This window comes from Glossina fuscipes, unplaced genomic scaffold, assembly GCF_014805625.2.
Source record: "Glossina fuscipes isolate IAEA_lab_2018 unplaced genomic scaffold, Yale_Gfus_2 26, whole genome shotgun sequence".
Taxonomy (NCBI): Eukaryota; Metazoa; Arthropoda; class Insecta; order Diptera; family Glossinidae; genus Glossina; species Glossina fuscipes.
In genome coordinates, this window is record NW_023998421.1 from 6,624,697 (window position 1) to 6,641,524 (window position 16,828).

At 34.3% G+C, this 16,828-nt stretch overlaps 1 protein-coding gene across 1 annotated transcript in view; it reads right to left on the minus strand.

Annotated features, from left to right (window-relative positions):
- The window catches only part of LOC119635444, a 158,287-nt gene that overhangs the window by 97,282 nt on the left and 44,177 nt on the right, over positions 1–16,828 (minus strand). Inside the window, exons 7-9 of the mRNA XM_038030252.1 lie at positions 16,644–16,781; positions 13,623–13,754; positions 9,067–9,210 (exon numbers count right to left, since the gene is read on the minus strand). Coding sequence (XP_037886180.1) covers positions 9,067–9,210; positions 13,623–13,754; positions 16,644–16,781 — 414 coding nt within the window. The remainder of the gene's footprint in view (positions 1–9,066; positions 9,211–13,622; positions 13,755–16,643; positions 16,782–16,828) is intronic.

Here is a 16,828-nt window from a genome sequence, read left to right on the forward strand (position 1 = left end):
TTTTCACTAAACTTATATTTCTACTTGTTCTAATTCACTTAACTAAGCGAGAGGGCAAAGAATATTTTACCTAGAATCCATAAATTCTACAGGTTATATACGTGAAAATTCTTTGCTTAGTGAAAAACGCTTTTTTTATAAAAATTGTTGCTTTTGTTGAGCTTTGGTTAATTTCACTGCAACCAGTTTAATTTTTTCGAATGCAATGCGAATGCTGTTAGACAAGATATTTTTCATCTCAATTGAGCGAATACGGCATAGTACCTTTTTCCACTCTCCTTCAGATCCTCAGTTAAGATCTCGTGAACTTCTTCAATTGATCCGTTCCAAATAGCTTTAAAGAAATCCAAGAGCTAAGCAATTGCCTATACAAACTAGATCGTAGATATAATGAATCATTTCCGGACCGAGAGCACCTCATGGGCATCCTGAACGTGGACCGTCATAAACGCCCGCGGGATCAGAATTTTTACACCTTACGTCACTTGTAGTACAAGAGTATACTAAGTTTGTGCGGACTTGAGGCAGACTCATCGTATACCGATCGATTCAGAATAACTTTCTGAATTAGAAAAACTTTCTAAATATAAAAAAGGTTGTCTCTCTGTCTGTTCGTCTCGTTTTCTTATATTCACCATACCGGATAATTGGCAAGTCTCGGAAAACAACGCTATTTATGCTCAAGCACAATAACAAACCGAACCATTTTCTGAATATATGACTGGAAATCTACTGAGCATCGGTCTATGTGTTCAAAAAATTTATATTTAAAGTAGAGATGGTATCGATCTTGATTTTCTATTTTTCGGAAACCAATCGCTCAAAAAATAAACATAAATTAAAATCGTGACGGCATGGTTTAAAGGAAAAGTCATTTAAAGTGTCAAGTTTCAATTTCGAAAAAATTGAACTAATTTAAAAAAAAAATCAACTAATTTACATCTTAAGCTATTGTTCGAGCTTGCTCTTCTTTAGTAAGCAAAAATAAATTTCAATTTAATTTAACAAAACATTTTGTAATTTTTTCTTTTCTAACGTAGACGTAATCAATGTTCTCGATATCAATTTAAAGAGAAAAAATCATTTTTCGATTTAATTTCCGTACTTTATGTTTCCCATGATCATTGTCATTATTGCTTAAGGGCTTTTTATATGTAAGACCGAATGATTTGTAATACAAAACCTTTGTTATTTGACTTATTTTTTCTCTTTTCATTGCTATATATTTTTGCAATCTCTTTATCATATACTTTTTTGTTTTACATCATTTAATTTTTAGTTTTTCTCTTATTGCTGGTCTTCACAGGCTATTTGCTACGTTCAGTGCAGTTGGCATATTATGTTTGTAATATTGGTAGAGAAATGTATTCAATTTCTCATACGTTGTTTGATTGTAAAGAAATGGTAACCTATTTGGAAATAAATCTAGTGTCTTGCTTTTGAAATTAAATTAAAAAAATCAGCTCAAAATTTAACAATCGGTTCATGGGTCTCTCTACACTTGGACCGAAAGCAGTGATCCTTCTTCGTCTTAGCTTACGATTTAAGCCTACGTGTAGACCAGCGCTTAAATGGAGCAAGAGTTCCCTCACAACGAATAAAAAAGAAGACCGTTCCAAGTTTCAATAAAAACTCAGATTCCTTACACGATTTCCCGTTTTCCAATAAGGGCCCACTTTACATCAGCATCTAACAGACGTTTCAGAATTTATGAACACCTGATATATTTTTATTTATACATTCAGCTACATACAAAAATGTATCAGCCAATGCAACGATACCTTAGAAACAAAATAAACATCAAAGTATGGTAAGGAGGATAAGTAATATATATATTACTCCAGACCACAACGAATCGGTTCATAGAATTATGAAGAAAAATTACCTAAAAATAGTTCGATAAGCTGAAAGAGGAATACATGTATTACCAGCAAGAGGGGAGTAAGGATGCTAACTCCGTATCCGTAAAACAGCAGCCCCGACGACATGTATCGTATCCAGTGGCTGATCAAACGAATAAAGATTAATAATACGCATCACACAAAGCATTGCGAAAGAGAATTGGTTTGCGTGTGCCATCGTACGAACTTATTTGATGTTGTGTTATATAATTAGGTATACAATAGATATACAGTAACATGTGTATGTGCACGTTCCTTCTTTTTTTAAGCTCGTTCTGATGAGATTTGAGTTTGCGCGTCTGTCTGTCATTAGTTGTGTGAACGTGAAACCGTGCAACTTGATACGGTTGTACATAAAGTAAGTGATAGAAAAAAGAGAGCAGTATTCGGAGGGTACCAAAAAGTTGGTGTGCTTTGTCTAGCCTACTACACGCTTATTAAAGAATATATTAAATTTAAATGTTGCCGATAGAGGGTATCTAACTTTCGCTTTGATATGAAAATTACTTTTTTATGTACTTCTTGTTTTCTCACATTCGCAGGATACAGTTTTGCTCATCAACTTTATGACCGGATATTTAAGCAGCTGTCCGTTTGTCATTTTATTTGTTTGTTTAGCTGTGAACGTGTCTGTAGTCCTCTTTGTAAGTTTTATTCATAAGTTGTTCATTTATGTTCGTTTGCCTGCGCTGTTAGTTTTTAAAGTTATCGTTATTAGCTTCAATCCAGCCTCAAATGTCAAGCTTATATACATACACTCTCAGGCACGTATAGTTTTTAGATTAATATGAATAATTTTTCTTTTAACTTTATCAACTCTTTAATAAAGAACTCTTGCGACTAGCTAATAAGTTCATGCACGTTAAAGCGATGAGAATAAATAAGGAAAAAAAGAAAAGAAAATATTATGGAAAATTTGTCTACGACAAGAAAAGATCTTATTTTTCATATAAAACTTGCAAACGCTTTAAAAATTAACTTCATAAACATATGTTTGTACTCTTTAATGTCGATAATCAAGGGTTTGAAGAATGACAGAAATTCCTTATTCCTTGTTGTACTTTATCTAATATACTGTGATTAGTTAGCTGATTTCCGCTACCAGTTTCCTCATTAGTTTGCACAGCATCGAAGGTAAAAAGTTTTATATTTGCATGCACGGACTTTGAATCACGTATAACCTCTAGCGTGTAAAGTTAAATTTGTTCAGATGCTATTTGTTTAAATAAGTTAGTACAGTAGTTAGTTGGCTTAGAGAGTGATAGGAGGAGAGTGAGAGAGAAAGACTTTGCTTCTCTTCGGACAAAGTCAAAATCATTGCAAATCGTAAAAAATCTAATATTTTGTATATATAGTAAAGTTAATATTTTATTTTCTCTGCTTATTGTTGTGTGTTTCCAACTCTGCTTCAATTAGAGTTGATTTAATTAAAACTTAAAAATGTTAAGAGAATAGAAAAACTTTTTACACTATATATTTACAGTTTTGTAGTTTTGTTTGTTTACGTTATTGTTAGCGTTATGGTAGCTACCAACTTGACGGAAAATTGCAATGAGTTTGCATTAAAGTTGTTTGGAAATGAATGTTGATACGAAACAAACAAGAAAAGATAACTGATTTACTTCAAATTTTTAATATTTCCTTAAACAATTCTAACATTAGAATATCTTTATTTTAATTATGAAAGAATTAATAATTTATCGTACCGTATAACTTTCAACGTAATATTAACACTTACACTACCAAGGAAAGGCTTAGTGAAGAATTAAAAATAATGTTTAAGAATCAGTTGAGGGACGTTCTCCGCACACAGGTATAGTAAGCCGTTTTCAAGTATATTAATTTGCTCAAGTTACTTGATTGTAAATAAAGGTAGAAAAACGTAGCTGAAATGTGAGTAATGGATGCATGGAAGTTAATATGACATGGAAGATCAGCAAAGACAAGTACCACTGAGTTCCTATTTTCCTGAGTTAGCATCCTATCCGGCTAACTAAGAGTTATTGAGTTGGATGATATTATTGGGAAAGTAAGCTTTGGAGCTAATTAGTACTTTACTAACTATGAGAGCTACTCACTCAAGCCGAAATCAGCAATACATCAGTCAATAAGTCCCGGGACTAACTATGAGTGTGCACAATTCGATTGCCGAATTGAAAGATAGTAGCAAACAAGAATTCCATGGAGACAGTCAGTAAATTGCGAGTACGAGACCTGGATGAACACTCAAGCTGAGACTAACAATACTACGGGCTTAATAAGTCCCGGGTTTGAACGGCTTAATAAGCCTCGGAACTAAAGAAAGAAACACATTCCTTTTCTTTATGTAAGATTGGACTTTAGTCGTCAACACATCACTAGTTTCACTAAAGAATCATACAACCAGCCCAAAGCAGCTTTAGAGTTTTGATGCTTTTTGTATAAAAACATTTTTATTAAAACTCTCACAATGCGCTTCAAACTACGCAATAACCTTTTCATTTACTCCAAGTCCAAGTCTTTTCCATGGAGCATCGTCTAGACAGGTAATAGTCGTTCAGGACCAAATCTGGAGAAAACGGTGTGGAAACAATTCCAATTTTAATTAATTCAACTTTACCATTCCAGCTTTGCGACTTGTGATTTTGCTAAACACGATGACTATTTTGAAAACATGTTTCTCATTCGTAAATTTTCAAGGAAACTAATGAATATATTGCTCTTCGAGATCTTGTAACTTTATTTTCGTTTAGCGGGTTTCCTGGTGCACCAAATGCTAATAGGCCTTTACCGCGCACATGCAAGATCGAGATTCATGCGCCCTCACTTAATTTCATTCACCCACTGAGATAGGGAAGAGTTACTATAAAACATTTCAAGCTAACGTTCAAGATGAAGGATATTTTTTTCCACCGAGCGCCATTAAAATCGTTCTAACTCGGAGAAACAGTGATCGAAAAGAAATGAAATTTTTAGAAGACGTTCGTTGAAATTGACCAATGTATTATTTCACTTTACTGAATGATTTGATAATAGATAGAACAGAGTATTTGAATTTCAAGTATAAAGAGGCAGAGATTGGGTCGGACAATTCCAAAATAGCAGTAGCAGCGTTTTATTACCGGCATTTTTAATGGACTGGATAATTTTTCAAGTGCAAATTTTATCCACTCTATGAAATCATTAAATAAAAGATCCTAAAAAGTCCTTAATAGGCCATTTTGCCTTATTCTTAAGGAAAAAAACTCGTCAAATATGTAAATGTATGAACACTTAAAACTTTAAATCGCTTTCGTCAGTGCGGCTTAAAAGCTACAAAGAAACGAGAATAGAGGAAGAAAATTGCAAAAAAAAAAAATTAGCTAAGACTCCTTAGCGTCGCAAATGAACGAGAAGTGGTAAATCGACAGGTTAGGATGATGATGAGTAACCTGGCGTTAAGTAGTCTGAAGGGAAATGCTTAAATATTTGAACTACTCGAGAAGAATTACATTCTAGTACATGGCCGGCTACTCAGGGTATGTCACCTATTCGCGCAACCATGCGACGATTTGAAAGAACAGAGGGAAGAGAAAAAGAGAGGAAAGTGGCCGCGGCTTAGTGGTTGTGTGCCTATGTTATGCCTCCACCGACCTTTATCTTCTGGACATCACCGACATGCTTTCTTTCACAATTTTTGTATGTTACAGTACTTATGATCCACTTTGCTACAAAACAAGCATAATAATGGAAAGCTTTAGTGATCGAGAGGCCTCTAACCAGAACGTATTCTACCTGGAAGGTCTACCTTCACGAGTGTTCCAAATTGATTATTATAATTTTCAATGTTGCCACGCTTTTTTTATCAAGAGGGTAGGGTATGGCATCAAATCTACGAAATTGGCCAAAATGATTCTAAACCCAAGTATATCAAAAATGTTTATATATTGTGGGTGTAGCAAACAAGATTAGGAGATCAGCTAACCACTACTTGCTAATGGTAAAAATAAGGATATGACCAGATATATAAAAAAAGTGCCTAAGCCTACTTATAAAACATTAGCACGGCATATGAAATGGACTAAAAGGTTTTTTTTTTTTATACTTACCGCATGAAGATAAATGCTTTAAAAAACTTTGCAAACTTAAGCTCAAAAAGATAATGTTTCAACAGCATTTACCTTTAGATGTTGTGACCCCTTAGGGGGGTGCACACTAAAAAAGTAAAAAGCAAAAGAAGTTTTCTCTCTTGCAAAATTCACTTTGTTTTTGCGTTCATACTTGCTCGCATTCAAGCGTAAAATTTCAGTTCAAGGTATCGCAGCATTTTCACTCTTTTTGCTGCTAATTTTTTGGGTAGCTGCGGATTCTTCAAGTTTTATACTACAGACTATGAATAACGTTGATACTATGATAGCAAAATTTCTGTCAAAGTATTTCGAACAATTACAAAAATCCATTATCGTTCTTATGTTTAATAAAGTCAATGTTTTTATATGGAGTTCGAGAGTAGTGTACTATCAAGAAAATAAAATTGTTTACCTAAGTAAAGGTACAAAAATTTTCCTTAAAAAACTTCAAAATAATCGATTTAGAAGTATTTCGAAAAATACTTCAGGAAGAAAGAGGATGCTTTTATTTAAGAAAAAAATAATTTTTATAAAACAAAAAAGCATTACTTTTGTTTTGTGCTTCGTTACTTTGTTTGTGGGCTGTGAAAAAATTCTTTTTTTTTTTGTTTAATTTATAAAAATTTTATTGACTTTGATTTAAAAAAATGTGATGCAGCTTAAATTCGAGTACCATTTCCGTTACAATTTTGCTGGGGAAATATTTTCGCCAATAACATGGCGAAATGGCCTAAATGATTCTCTAAAACGGGCTGACACGTGCGATAACACGATTGCATGTTTTTATATCAGAATGAAATTTGTTGTAGTTCAAGGGCGCCCGCTATTGAAAATGATTCGAGTCGAACGACTTTTTCGACCACTTTCCATATAATGCATTGTTTTCAAAAGTCTTTATTTGAATCATCTGATCATCTATTTCATATAAAAAATATTTATAAAAAGAAAAATAATCTCTGTAACACGTCACAGCACAATTAAGGATCTGTTATGGGGAAGCCGCAGCTGTATGGAAGCGTAGGTCATTACAGCTTGAGAGGTATATGTGCTGCCGATAAGTATTATGGCGTTCCTGACCGAACATTCACCATCGCTGCTGCCGTATGCCAGTCGTCAATGTATTCGTGCCGACTTAATAGTCATGCTTGCTATCTACTGCCTTACGTGCTATGGTAAGTCATTTTAATTTAACACATGACACAGAACAAACAATTTGCACCAACAGTGGATAGGACAATTCCCATGATTTATTGGACGACAATACTCCTGGAGTGCCACAACGGGTATAGGCCATTATGTCGCTCCTGCACAAGACAAGATCTATCTGCCAGCACTGCGTTTCTGCCACAACGACATTCCGCAACCAGCGAAAACTGGATTCGGTTTGCGACATAATGTGTGTACACCCATGGCGTCGTCGTTGACATGCATTGACATTACGGCCCACACACCCGATATGTCCATCTTACTTTTGGTATTGCAAAGTTTTAAAGAATACATAATAGAGGGCGTTAATATTATTGAATAGTACCGAATTATAAGCTGACTAACTTCACGTTGAAGTGAGTTTACATTTCCATGATTTTTTTGAAGTGTACACAAGAAAAACTCTGTTGAATGTCGGCTTTTGTGGCAACCAAAGGTAGTTTAGGAACAACTTTATTTATCTACCTTAAAGAAGCAAAATGATGAAGCCAATCGTTTCCGGCTTATGCGGTGCAGATCGTTGGAACATGGAATGTGAAAATTTAACGTTCCTGAAATAGGGGCAACGAAAATAAGAGCAGGCAGACGTGGAGTGACTCAACAAACATCGTTGTAACGATATTTAGCCGTACAAACAATCCAAAAATAAAGGAGTTAAGTGTAATATGAGTTAAAGCCAAGAGATGTGGAAAGAAGACTTTTTACCTGCGAACATCTGCCACCACGGTAAAGGCAAAAAGGTTTTTGCGCCAAATCGTAACTAGTAATGGAAATTCCATTCATGCACCAACACCAACGCGATGCGCTACCGGCAAAACCAAACTTTTATGGTTCACAGGTTAATTGTTGATATCGGCTGGGTATTGTATGTTATGAAATGTGAAAGCATAAAGAAAGCATACGAGAAAACGCTGCCGGTTAAAAGTGATACTTTTAAATGAGCATTGGCTCCGAAATATGTGCGTAGACTGATGATGAAAATGATTTTGCAGCGTGACAATCTTCGACCACTAGTTGCAGTATTAATGGGAAGTAGAAGTAAATGGCGCTCAATACTTTGCGTAATGAATTCTGAATGAAGTTTTTGCACAATAAAGGCTCATTTGCTATAAGAAATTCTTTAGAGCTAACTTTTACTCTTAATAATGGAAAATTTTCTTACTTAACACTCATATGGATGGATGGCAATGGCTTTTAATTTCTTAATAAATCTTTAAAAAACATTTCTTCAAAGGAAAGATTTGTTATTTCGTTAACTCAGTTATTATTCTTCTGTTCGAAAACACCTATGAGGTTTTCTTTTATGCTTTGACAATTCTCGTGTGATGCACAAGACGCAGACGTTACGGTTAAGTGGTTTTGTTGATTTTTTTCTAGACTTGTAGACAGATGACAGATAATGCTTAAACCGAAACGTGTAAGCAATCGAAAACTTACTTATACACGTGCTGAGCCCTAGATGATGATAGTTGATAGATTTTCATAATAATAGCTTCAATACTTGCTTTTTCAATGAATCCTTTTCAAGCTTATTATGACGTCAACTACGGAAATTCAATCTTTTAATTTTTTCATTGTATACACGTTTACGTGTTCACTAATTTGTGTATTTTTTGCTTTGTCACGTTTCTCCGTTAATCTAACAGGCTAATCTGACTTTAATAGAGGATTTTCCCCTCCTCTCTTATTTACCGCTGCGTTTTGGTATAAGAAAACACGAGGTGTGAGTGTTTTGTGTTGCGTATGATTTTATTTTGTGTACAATAGTATAAAACTTGTATAAATTATCCTCGCTAACAATTCGAGCATATTTTCTAAATTAGTTTCGTTTGGTTTTCTTGCTCGTTTATATTTTTATTTTGTGTACTTACCGTTATTTTTAAACGTGCTATAGGTGGTGACTCTAATGTTTCTAGTATTGCGGTAGCGCTGTTATAATTTCCCACCAACAAACAATACTGGGCTACACCACTCCAAAGCTCGACAGTTTTACTGCGATCACGTATACCGCCGCACTGTAATCATTAAAACAATAAAAAGAAGATAAACAGAAAACATAAACATATAAAAATAAACCAAAACGATAAATGAAGGGGAGAAAAATATAATATAAAATTAATGAGTTGCATTTTTACAGATGGAGCTTTCTTTCCTTTTTTTTTTTAAATGGAGGAAAGTTTTTTCACCCACAACAGTGGTAAATGCATTATAACAAGTGAAAAATTCCGGCTCACTACTAAATGTTAGAAATAATACACGAGGTCTTAGAAGCAATATATAAGAAGTACTAATCTCTTGAGAGAGATGCATATGAAATTTTTGTTGCCCGCAGTTTTGCAGATGAAAGAAAACCCACTTAATAGAAGAATAACAGGTGCCTTTTTTGATAACATATCGGACGTGAAGGTAGTAGTGCTCAGATTAACCAAAGGTATGTGAAGTTAACAAGCATGTATATATTATAGCTTCAAGTCCTCTTATATAAAGATTGTTTAAAAAGTTTTCAATTCTCTAAAAATGTTTCAAATACGTAGCCCATTACATTTCAAAGCGACGCTGAAGAAGATAAATAATTTCGTGAAGTCTTAAGTATGGGTAAAAATAGGGGTGATTGCAAAACTAAAATTTCTACTGTAATCGTAAAATCCCAAAATGTATGTTTGTAAGTCAAAGACAATACTTCTTCGCATGCACATAGTTAGGGTTTGTCCGTGCTTTTTGCTTGTTTTCTTTTTAGTCTTAGGACCACTTTAAAAGTCCAACGACCGATAGAGCAAATATGCAAACAAATGACCCTGATATTTTGTTCTACAATGGACAACGGTTATGTAACACGTTTCTTGTCTTCTGTTGCAAAAGGAAACCGGAACGAGCAAAAGAATGCAAGAGAAAAGGGAATCCTTTGATTACCTGAGATCAGCATTAATAAGGTAGTAATAAGAAGGATAGTTAGTAATCAGTCAATGTGTTAAGCTCACTTCTAGCTAGCTGTCGTGTCGTTGCGTTGCGTGCCACAGAAAAAAGCGAATTGTGTGTATATATGCTTGTGTATGAATAAATTAGAAGTCGAATTGAAAAAAGCAATAGCTTTGTTTTTTTAACCGTAGATGCGCAATATATATTTGCTAGTAAAAATATTTATTTGACGCCCTACTCATGTTATAAAACAAAAAAACCACACCCAAAGTGAATTTTTGGCGATTTGAAAAACAAGTCTAACCTCTACAGTGGCATTCGACTAACTCTTAACTAATCTACAACACTTCAGTTATTCATACAGCGACTCTTGAAAACAAGTCGTTGTATGGAAAAAGGTCAAATGGTCATTCCGATCCGAACCACTTCCAATGGCATTCGTGCTTGGGCCACAACATAACGGTGCACGAAATATCTCAAGCACTGCGACATATATGCTGAACACACTTATGTTTCGGTATGATAACAGGTGACTCAGGTCCTTCAGGGTTTTGAATACGTCCGCACAACTTTAACATAGCCTTGTACCACAGATGGTGTAGAGTATAACAAGGAAAGTCGGCACAGTTTACAAACGCACATACTGAAAAAATACTCTTTTAATGGTTTACCTCGTATGTTAAGTAAGAGATATATAATCACGACTACGAAAGGTATTAATAGAGACAAGGATAACACACTACGTAAATTTGAAACTTGGTCTGTAAACCGGAAATGGAGAAAATTGTTGTTCTTTTAAGTATTCTAAAAGGAAAGACATGATAAAATGTTCTTCATAGCTAATGCAAACTATACCGGTCGCAAGAAAAGTAGCTACGGAAAGTTTAATAGCGATTCAATTGGTTTGCAAATTATTCAAGCAAGTGTGTCGTAGGATGAAACTCAAGCTCATAATATTTGTTATAGCACCTGCTGTTATGGAGTTAGAGGAGTCGAGCAAGCGTGATTCTAGTAAAGCAGTAGCGGATTATCAAACATAACGACTTAACAGCAGCAGTACTGTGGCTGTAAGAATGCTTCGTAATGAAAATCATATCATAATAGTAATTTAAATAAAAAAAAATTAACTATACCAAATTTGGATCATTTCGGCCTATTTTTTGGAACCTATTTTATATATAAGTTTTCTCGAAATTTGATCCTTTGTAGGGCAGAAAATTCGAAATTTTAAAATTGGTCCATAATAGTAGTTTGACGTAAAAATTAACTGGGCTGAATTTTGAATAAGTACCACAGTTTTTGAACCTGTTGGGCACAAGCATTCTTACGGCAAGTAAGACTTTATTCGCAAAGAGGTCTAAGTTTTTATATACAATCCCGTAATAATAAGTTCCCATAAAAATAGAGTACAATTTTTGTATTCTACGACAAAAATGTAAATTGTGTTAGACAATGTGGTGTAGGGTATTTAATAGTCGTGTTTGCCCAACCATAACGTTTTTACTTGTTATTATTGTGCGTTTTACTAAGAGGAAACGTTCAATTAATATTTAAAAGTTTTTTTTTTGCTTTTTAAATTCATGATACAACATTTAAAAACAACAAAAATTAAGAATCACTGATTGATTTTTTCATGCAGTTGTGTTATATGTCTATCATTGAATGTTTTGAACAGTGAAGTTAACGGAGCCATGCGGCTTGAAGCGAAATTTTTCATAAACGACCTTTTTGCATATGCATGCTAACAGTTGCCCTAGCGAATCTTATTTTAAATGAAACAACAAAAGAAACATTTGCATATGAAAAACCTTGGGAAATATTTGTGGAATGGTTACCAAAAGCCTTTCTTCATTCAATATGAAAAATATTACCCAGCAAGGATGAAATTTATAAATGATAAGAGTAGCAATACATGCAATGTTACATAATACGCAATTAATCTTTTTTGCTCTTTATGCTTACGGAGCTTTCTAGGATTTTTAGGCAGTTTATCTTTATTGTCGTTTACTTTAAACTTTCATTATTTACCTTTCCACATATGCTGTCACGAAAGGCCTACTCTTAGCTTAAGATGCCTGCAACAACCCAAGCAAGCATGCAAGTGCAGTGATTTGTTTTGGAGCAAGGACAAATGCTACTGAAAATGGTTCGGATCGGACTACTTTTTCGTGTCTATTGGTCGGGTCGGATGAAGTGGATGGCTTCAGTGAATCAAATATAGGATGTGCGTTAAGTATTCAAGCAAACCATTGTATAAATTCTGCGGGGACCTCAACTGAGGCTCTCCGTTTTTTTCCCTAAAGTACGCCGTTTTGGCCCTGCTTTAGAGTGGATGCTTTCCTATTAGCAACTAATTTCAAATGACTATGGGGCTCTTACGTGGATTTAGTCTCAGAGTGAATCTACCATTGCTACAAGTGTACTTGATATTGCTAGTCTTAAGACTTCTATACAATCTAAGACACGCCGTCAGATACGTTGTTCGGGTCACATCGTTAATGTTCTATAGGGAATGGTATTAGGTAAGAATATAGAAAGTAAAACTAATGCGTTTTTTAAAGCCGATCCCAAATCACATCGCCCTGCATGGAGAATTTGCACAACCAGAGGATAGCTAGAGTAACAGGACTTTGTTGTAAGATAAGTTTTTGAAAACAATGGTTCAGAGCTTTATGAATTTATATGCAATAATTACTCTCTTATTGTTTGTAGCTTAAGTTGTGTACTCTTTTTACATTAACATTAATGAAATTTGTAAAATAAAAAACAAAGACAAAAAAAAATGTCAATAAAAACAGAGAGAATTATGTTAATGATAATGGAAAAGTCACAGAAATCGTTCAAGCATTTTGTACACAAGTATATAGAAGTTGTGAATACCTGACCGTGCCTATAAACGGAAACATATCCTCACATATGCTCAATGGCATCGTCGTAAAATTATTTTGATGAATTTTAAATGAAGAAATAATTTTTCTCATTCACATACGGAAAGTCCTGATAACAAGGTAGAGGCAAGAAGTTGAAAAGAAAAAGACCAAAAGACCAATTGGATTGAACTTGTGTACTCACATACAAGGAAAACTGTATTTTGTGTAATAACTTATAGTACGTCATACATAATACATAGTTGTTACTCGTGAGATATCTTCCGATAACACGTATACTTTGTTACTGATTTTCATAAAATAATTTAATGGCGATATATAACATCTGTCTGTAATGATTTTGTTGCTATTTGTATGCATTTATGTGCGTTTGTTGTGCGGTTTCTGTTTGCACTCATTTTATAGCGCGGAAACAATGAAATGACCAACCAATGACAATGTAAAAATAAAGGAATTCTTGATTTCTCCATGGACCTCCTGCTGGTCATAAATTCGAATTTACTTTCATTTATAGATGCGATATTTATTGTTCATGCGGTTGAGTTGTGTAGTTGTTACTTGATTACATTTCATGTGTGCGATGCACCTCAGTTCTGCTTCTTTTTTTGTTTTAATATGCTTACCTGTAATATTTCGTTGCAAACAAACAACCGTAAACGTGCCGACCAATCCAAGTATGTCTCGAGATTACAAGTCTTCTTGGGGTCTTGTGCTCCAGGTGGTCCACCCAACGAACATGGTTGGTCCCATTTTTTCTGTCAATAAAATACGCAACAACTACTGTAGCAAAGCTTAAGAATGTTACAAAACGCAAATGCGTATAAGTCGAAGGGAAAAAGAAAAGTACTTAATTTCAACATTTGAATATTCATTAATTATACGTTTCTGTTTTTCTTCTTTTCTATAATTTACCCTTGCGCCCTGTCCGGTAAGTGCAACTTAAAAGCATTGAGAAAATGCAAATTATATTTCATTTTCACTCTTTTCAATCAATTTCCTGTAACCATCCTTTTTAATGATTTAAAAGCTCGCTACAACTTGAAAAGGCAAATCCTTGCTAAGACGAGGTTGAATAATGTGTCATAGGGGTAAAGTTAAGTAAGCGTCTGTTACTCTTATTCATACGATTCCTTACCTTCCAATATGCACATTTTGTGTAATATATCAGTAGCGTGTGAATATGTTCTCGCTGATATTTTTATAATATTTTTAAAAAGCACGAAGCATTTGTTGTGCACAATCCTAAGAGCATAAGTCGTCGGGAGAGCAGCGCGTTACAATATCGCAGAATATTTGTCTCAAAGTACCCTCCATAGACAGTTACTTCGTTTATTGTTCCCAAGGGAAGCAATAGTCAGCCTTTCGACTCTGTCCCGTTAAGTGCCTATTTTCTGTGTAACAGCTTAAGAATCGCAGTGCCACTTAGACAAGCACTAAGTAGTCTGCCGTAAGAGTAAAAAAGACGACCGGTGAGTACAGCTAGTTTCCCTCACATTTCAATTAAGCCCGCATGAATAGCCGTAGTATATAACAATTGCGACTATCAACTAGCACACTTGCTTGCAAATACAGTGATCGGTTAGTGGAAAGAATCACAATATCTATCGGTTGGGCTGCGCGCACTCTCTACCTGCACTTTTTCTTTCTAGCGGTAATAGCGTTACTCATATAGAAGACATTTGCTGAGTATTTGGTCACATTAACCAAAAAAAAGTTACTTCGGTACCTTTCCCTAATGGTTCCGCCTGGTGGGGACAGATTAAAATACTCTACGCACCGCTGAGCCATCAAAATGGAGACGCTAACGCTATTTAAGTAAATGTTTTCTTTACTCCTGGCTAATTGCGTTTTCAAGGTAATTATGATTACGTTCATTTATCACCTATCAAACTGAACAGGGCTACCCATCGAGTCTAGCAGGAAAAGTAACACTTTCGGCATTTGGCACTTTTTCTTTTTTGCCATAAACCTTGTTTTTGCAAAGTTTAGAAAAACGGAGTATTTCCTACTTCTGTGGGATAACTTGCGTAAAGATTGTCTTATGAGTTGGAGCATTCTTTTTTTATCGTCCGATAGCACTTGTTTATCTTTATTTTAGAGAACAGTAAGAACTTACTCCCTATTGTATGTGGCACTCGATAAGGGATCCAATGCAGAAAGTTTTCCGTTCACATTGTATACATTTTTTAGTGTAGCGTAAAAGAATTACGAAGGAAAATGTTTCTGTTTTTTTTTTTATGTTCGTTATTTTTTACAAATAAAGCGGCATGTGTTTTTCATAATTAATGAACGATCAGATGGTTATGAATTTCCTCCGTAATGCGACAGTGCACATGAATGATTACATTTCATTTGCAATCAAGTAAAAATTCAATGCATCTTTTTTGAAATGAAATTAATTTGAACAATAAAATTTTTTAAGATAAAAATTCTTTTTCAACGAAACTTATTCCTTCGAAATTATTAAATATATTTCTTATATAAAATATTTTCCAATTATATATTTTCTATTAACTCAGGGCATAAAATATGAGATATCGAATTTAATATATAAGAACGGAATATATGTTATATACTAAAATATATGATAACAAGGTTTTTTTTTTCTTTTTTAAGATGACCAAGAGGATCACTCAGAGGATATCCCTTATGAGTATCACATGGTAACGCTCACTAAAAAGTGAGAAAACAAAAAGGGATAGGAAGTGGTCGCAGACGATTGCGGGTCTGCGCAATCCGTATGTGCTATGCTTCTACCGACCAATCGTTCGCTATAGTTGCGATCTAGCATGCTCAGTCTCATTGGTATTTGAACCGTGAGCACTTGGGTTTCGTATAAAGGAAAACTTTTCACAATTTATAGAAATAGAGATATATTATGTTAGTTGGAAGAGCTATTGCCGCCCTCGAGTTTTTTGCTCTAAGAATATTTTGAACGTAATCTGTTGATTAACTACTACTAACTGATGGACTGACAGTAGAAGAGCGCACAGTCCATTTACAGTCGTACTCTTAGTATTAGTATGTCCTTGGTTGTAGCGTTCGTTAGTTAACATTGTTGTATAACGAAAGTTATATTAGATAGTTTTACTGCAACTTTATTACTCTGGCGTATAAAAGCCATAAAGGAAAACAAACAAGAAACCACACTCACAAACTCACGCTTTCAATTACTAGTGGTGGCTAGGTTTTTACACAAGAGTGTAACTGTTTGAATCTTAAGCTGGAATTATGCGGAAGTTACTAACAAAATCCTTCCTGTCATTCAGTTTTAATAAAAGAACTTTTCCTTTGCCCTTTCAATAATTACTTAAAACTTGTTCCTCGCTTTTTCTCACTTATTATTATTATTATTATTTTAATTTTAGACTAATGAATTGAATTCTTAGACTAAAAAAAGAGACATTCAGCACTAGCAACACAGGCTATCGGTTCATTCTCACTTAAACATAGAAAAAACTGTCAAAATATTATATTATACATAACATCATTATCGACAATAAAACGAAACTCGATCTCTCTAATGAGATAGATATATGAGAGAGAGTGTTTGTAAAGCAATTTAATTTATTGATATTAATCGCGGCGGTAATATTCTTCCTTGCATCGAAATATTTTTGTATTGTTATTAATTAATTATTTACCTGCTTATCTAATAGTATATTACTGCTGCATTGTAGAAATTCTTCCGGTCCTATATGTTTGGCTAACTTCTTTTCTATGCGGCATAATATTTGTGCATATTGTGTTGAAGTGCGGCATTCAAATAACTTTGTCTCAGACTGCCAAAGGTATGGGAATGCCAAAAAAAAAAAAAAAAAAATTATTA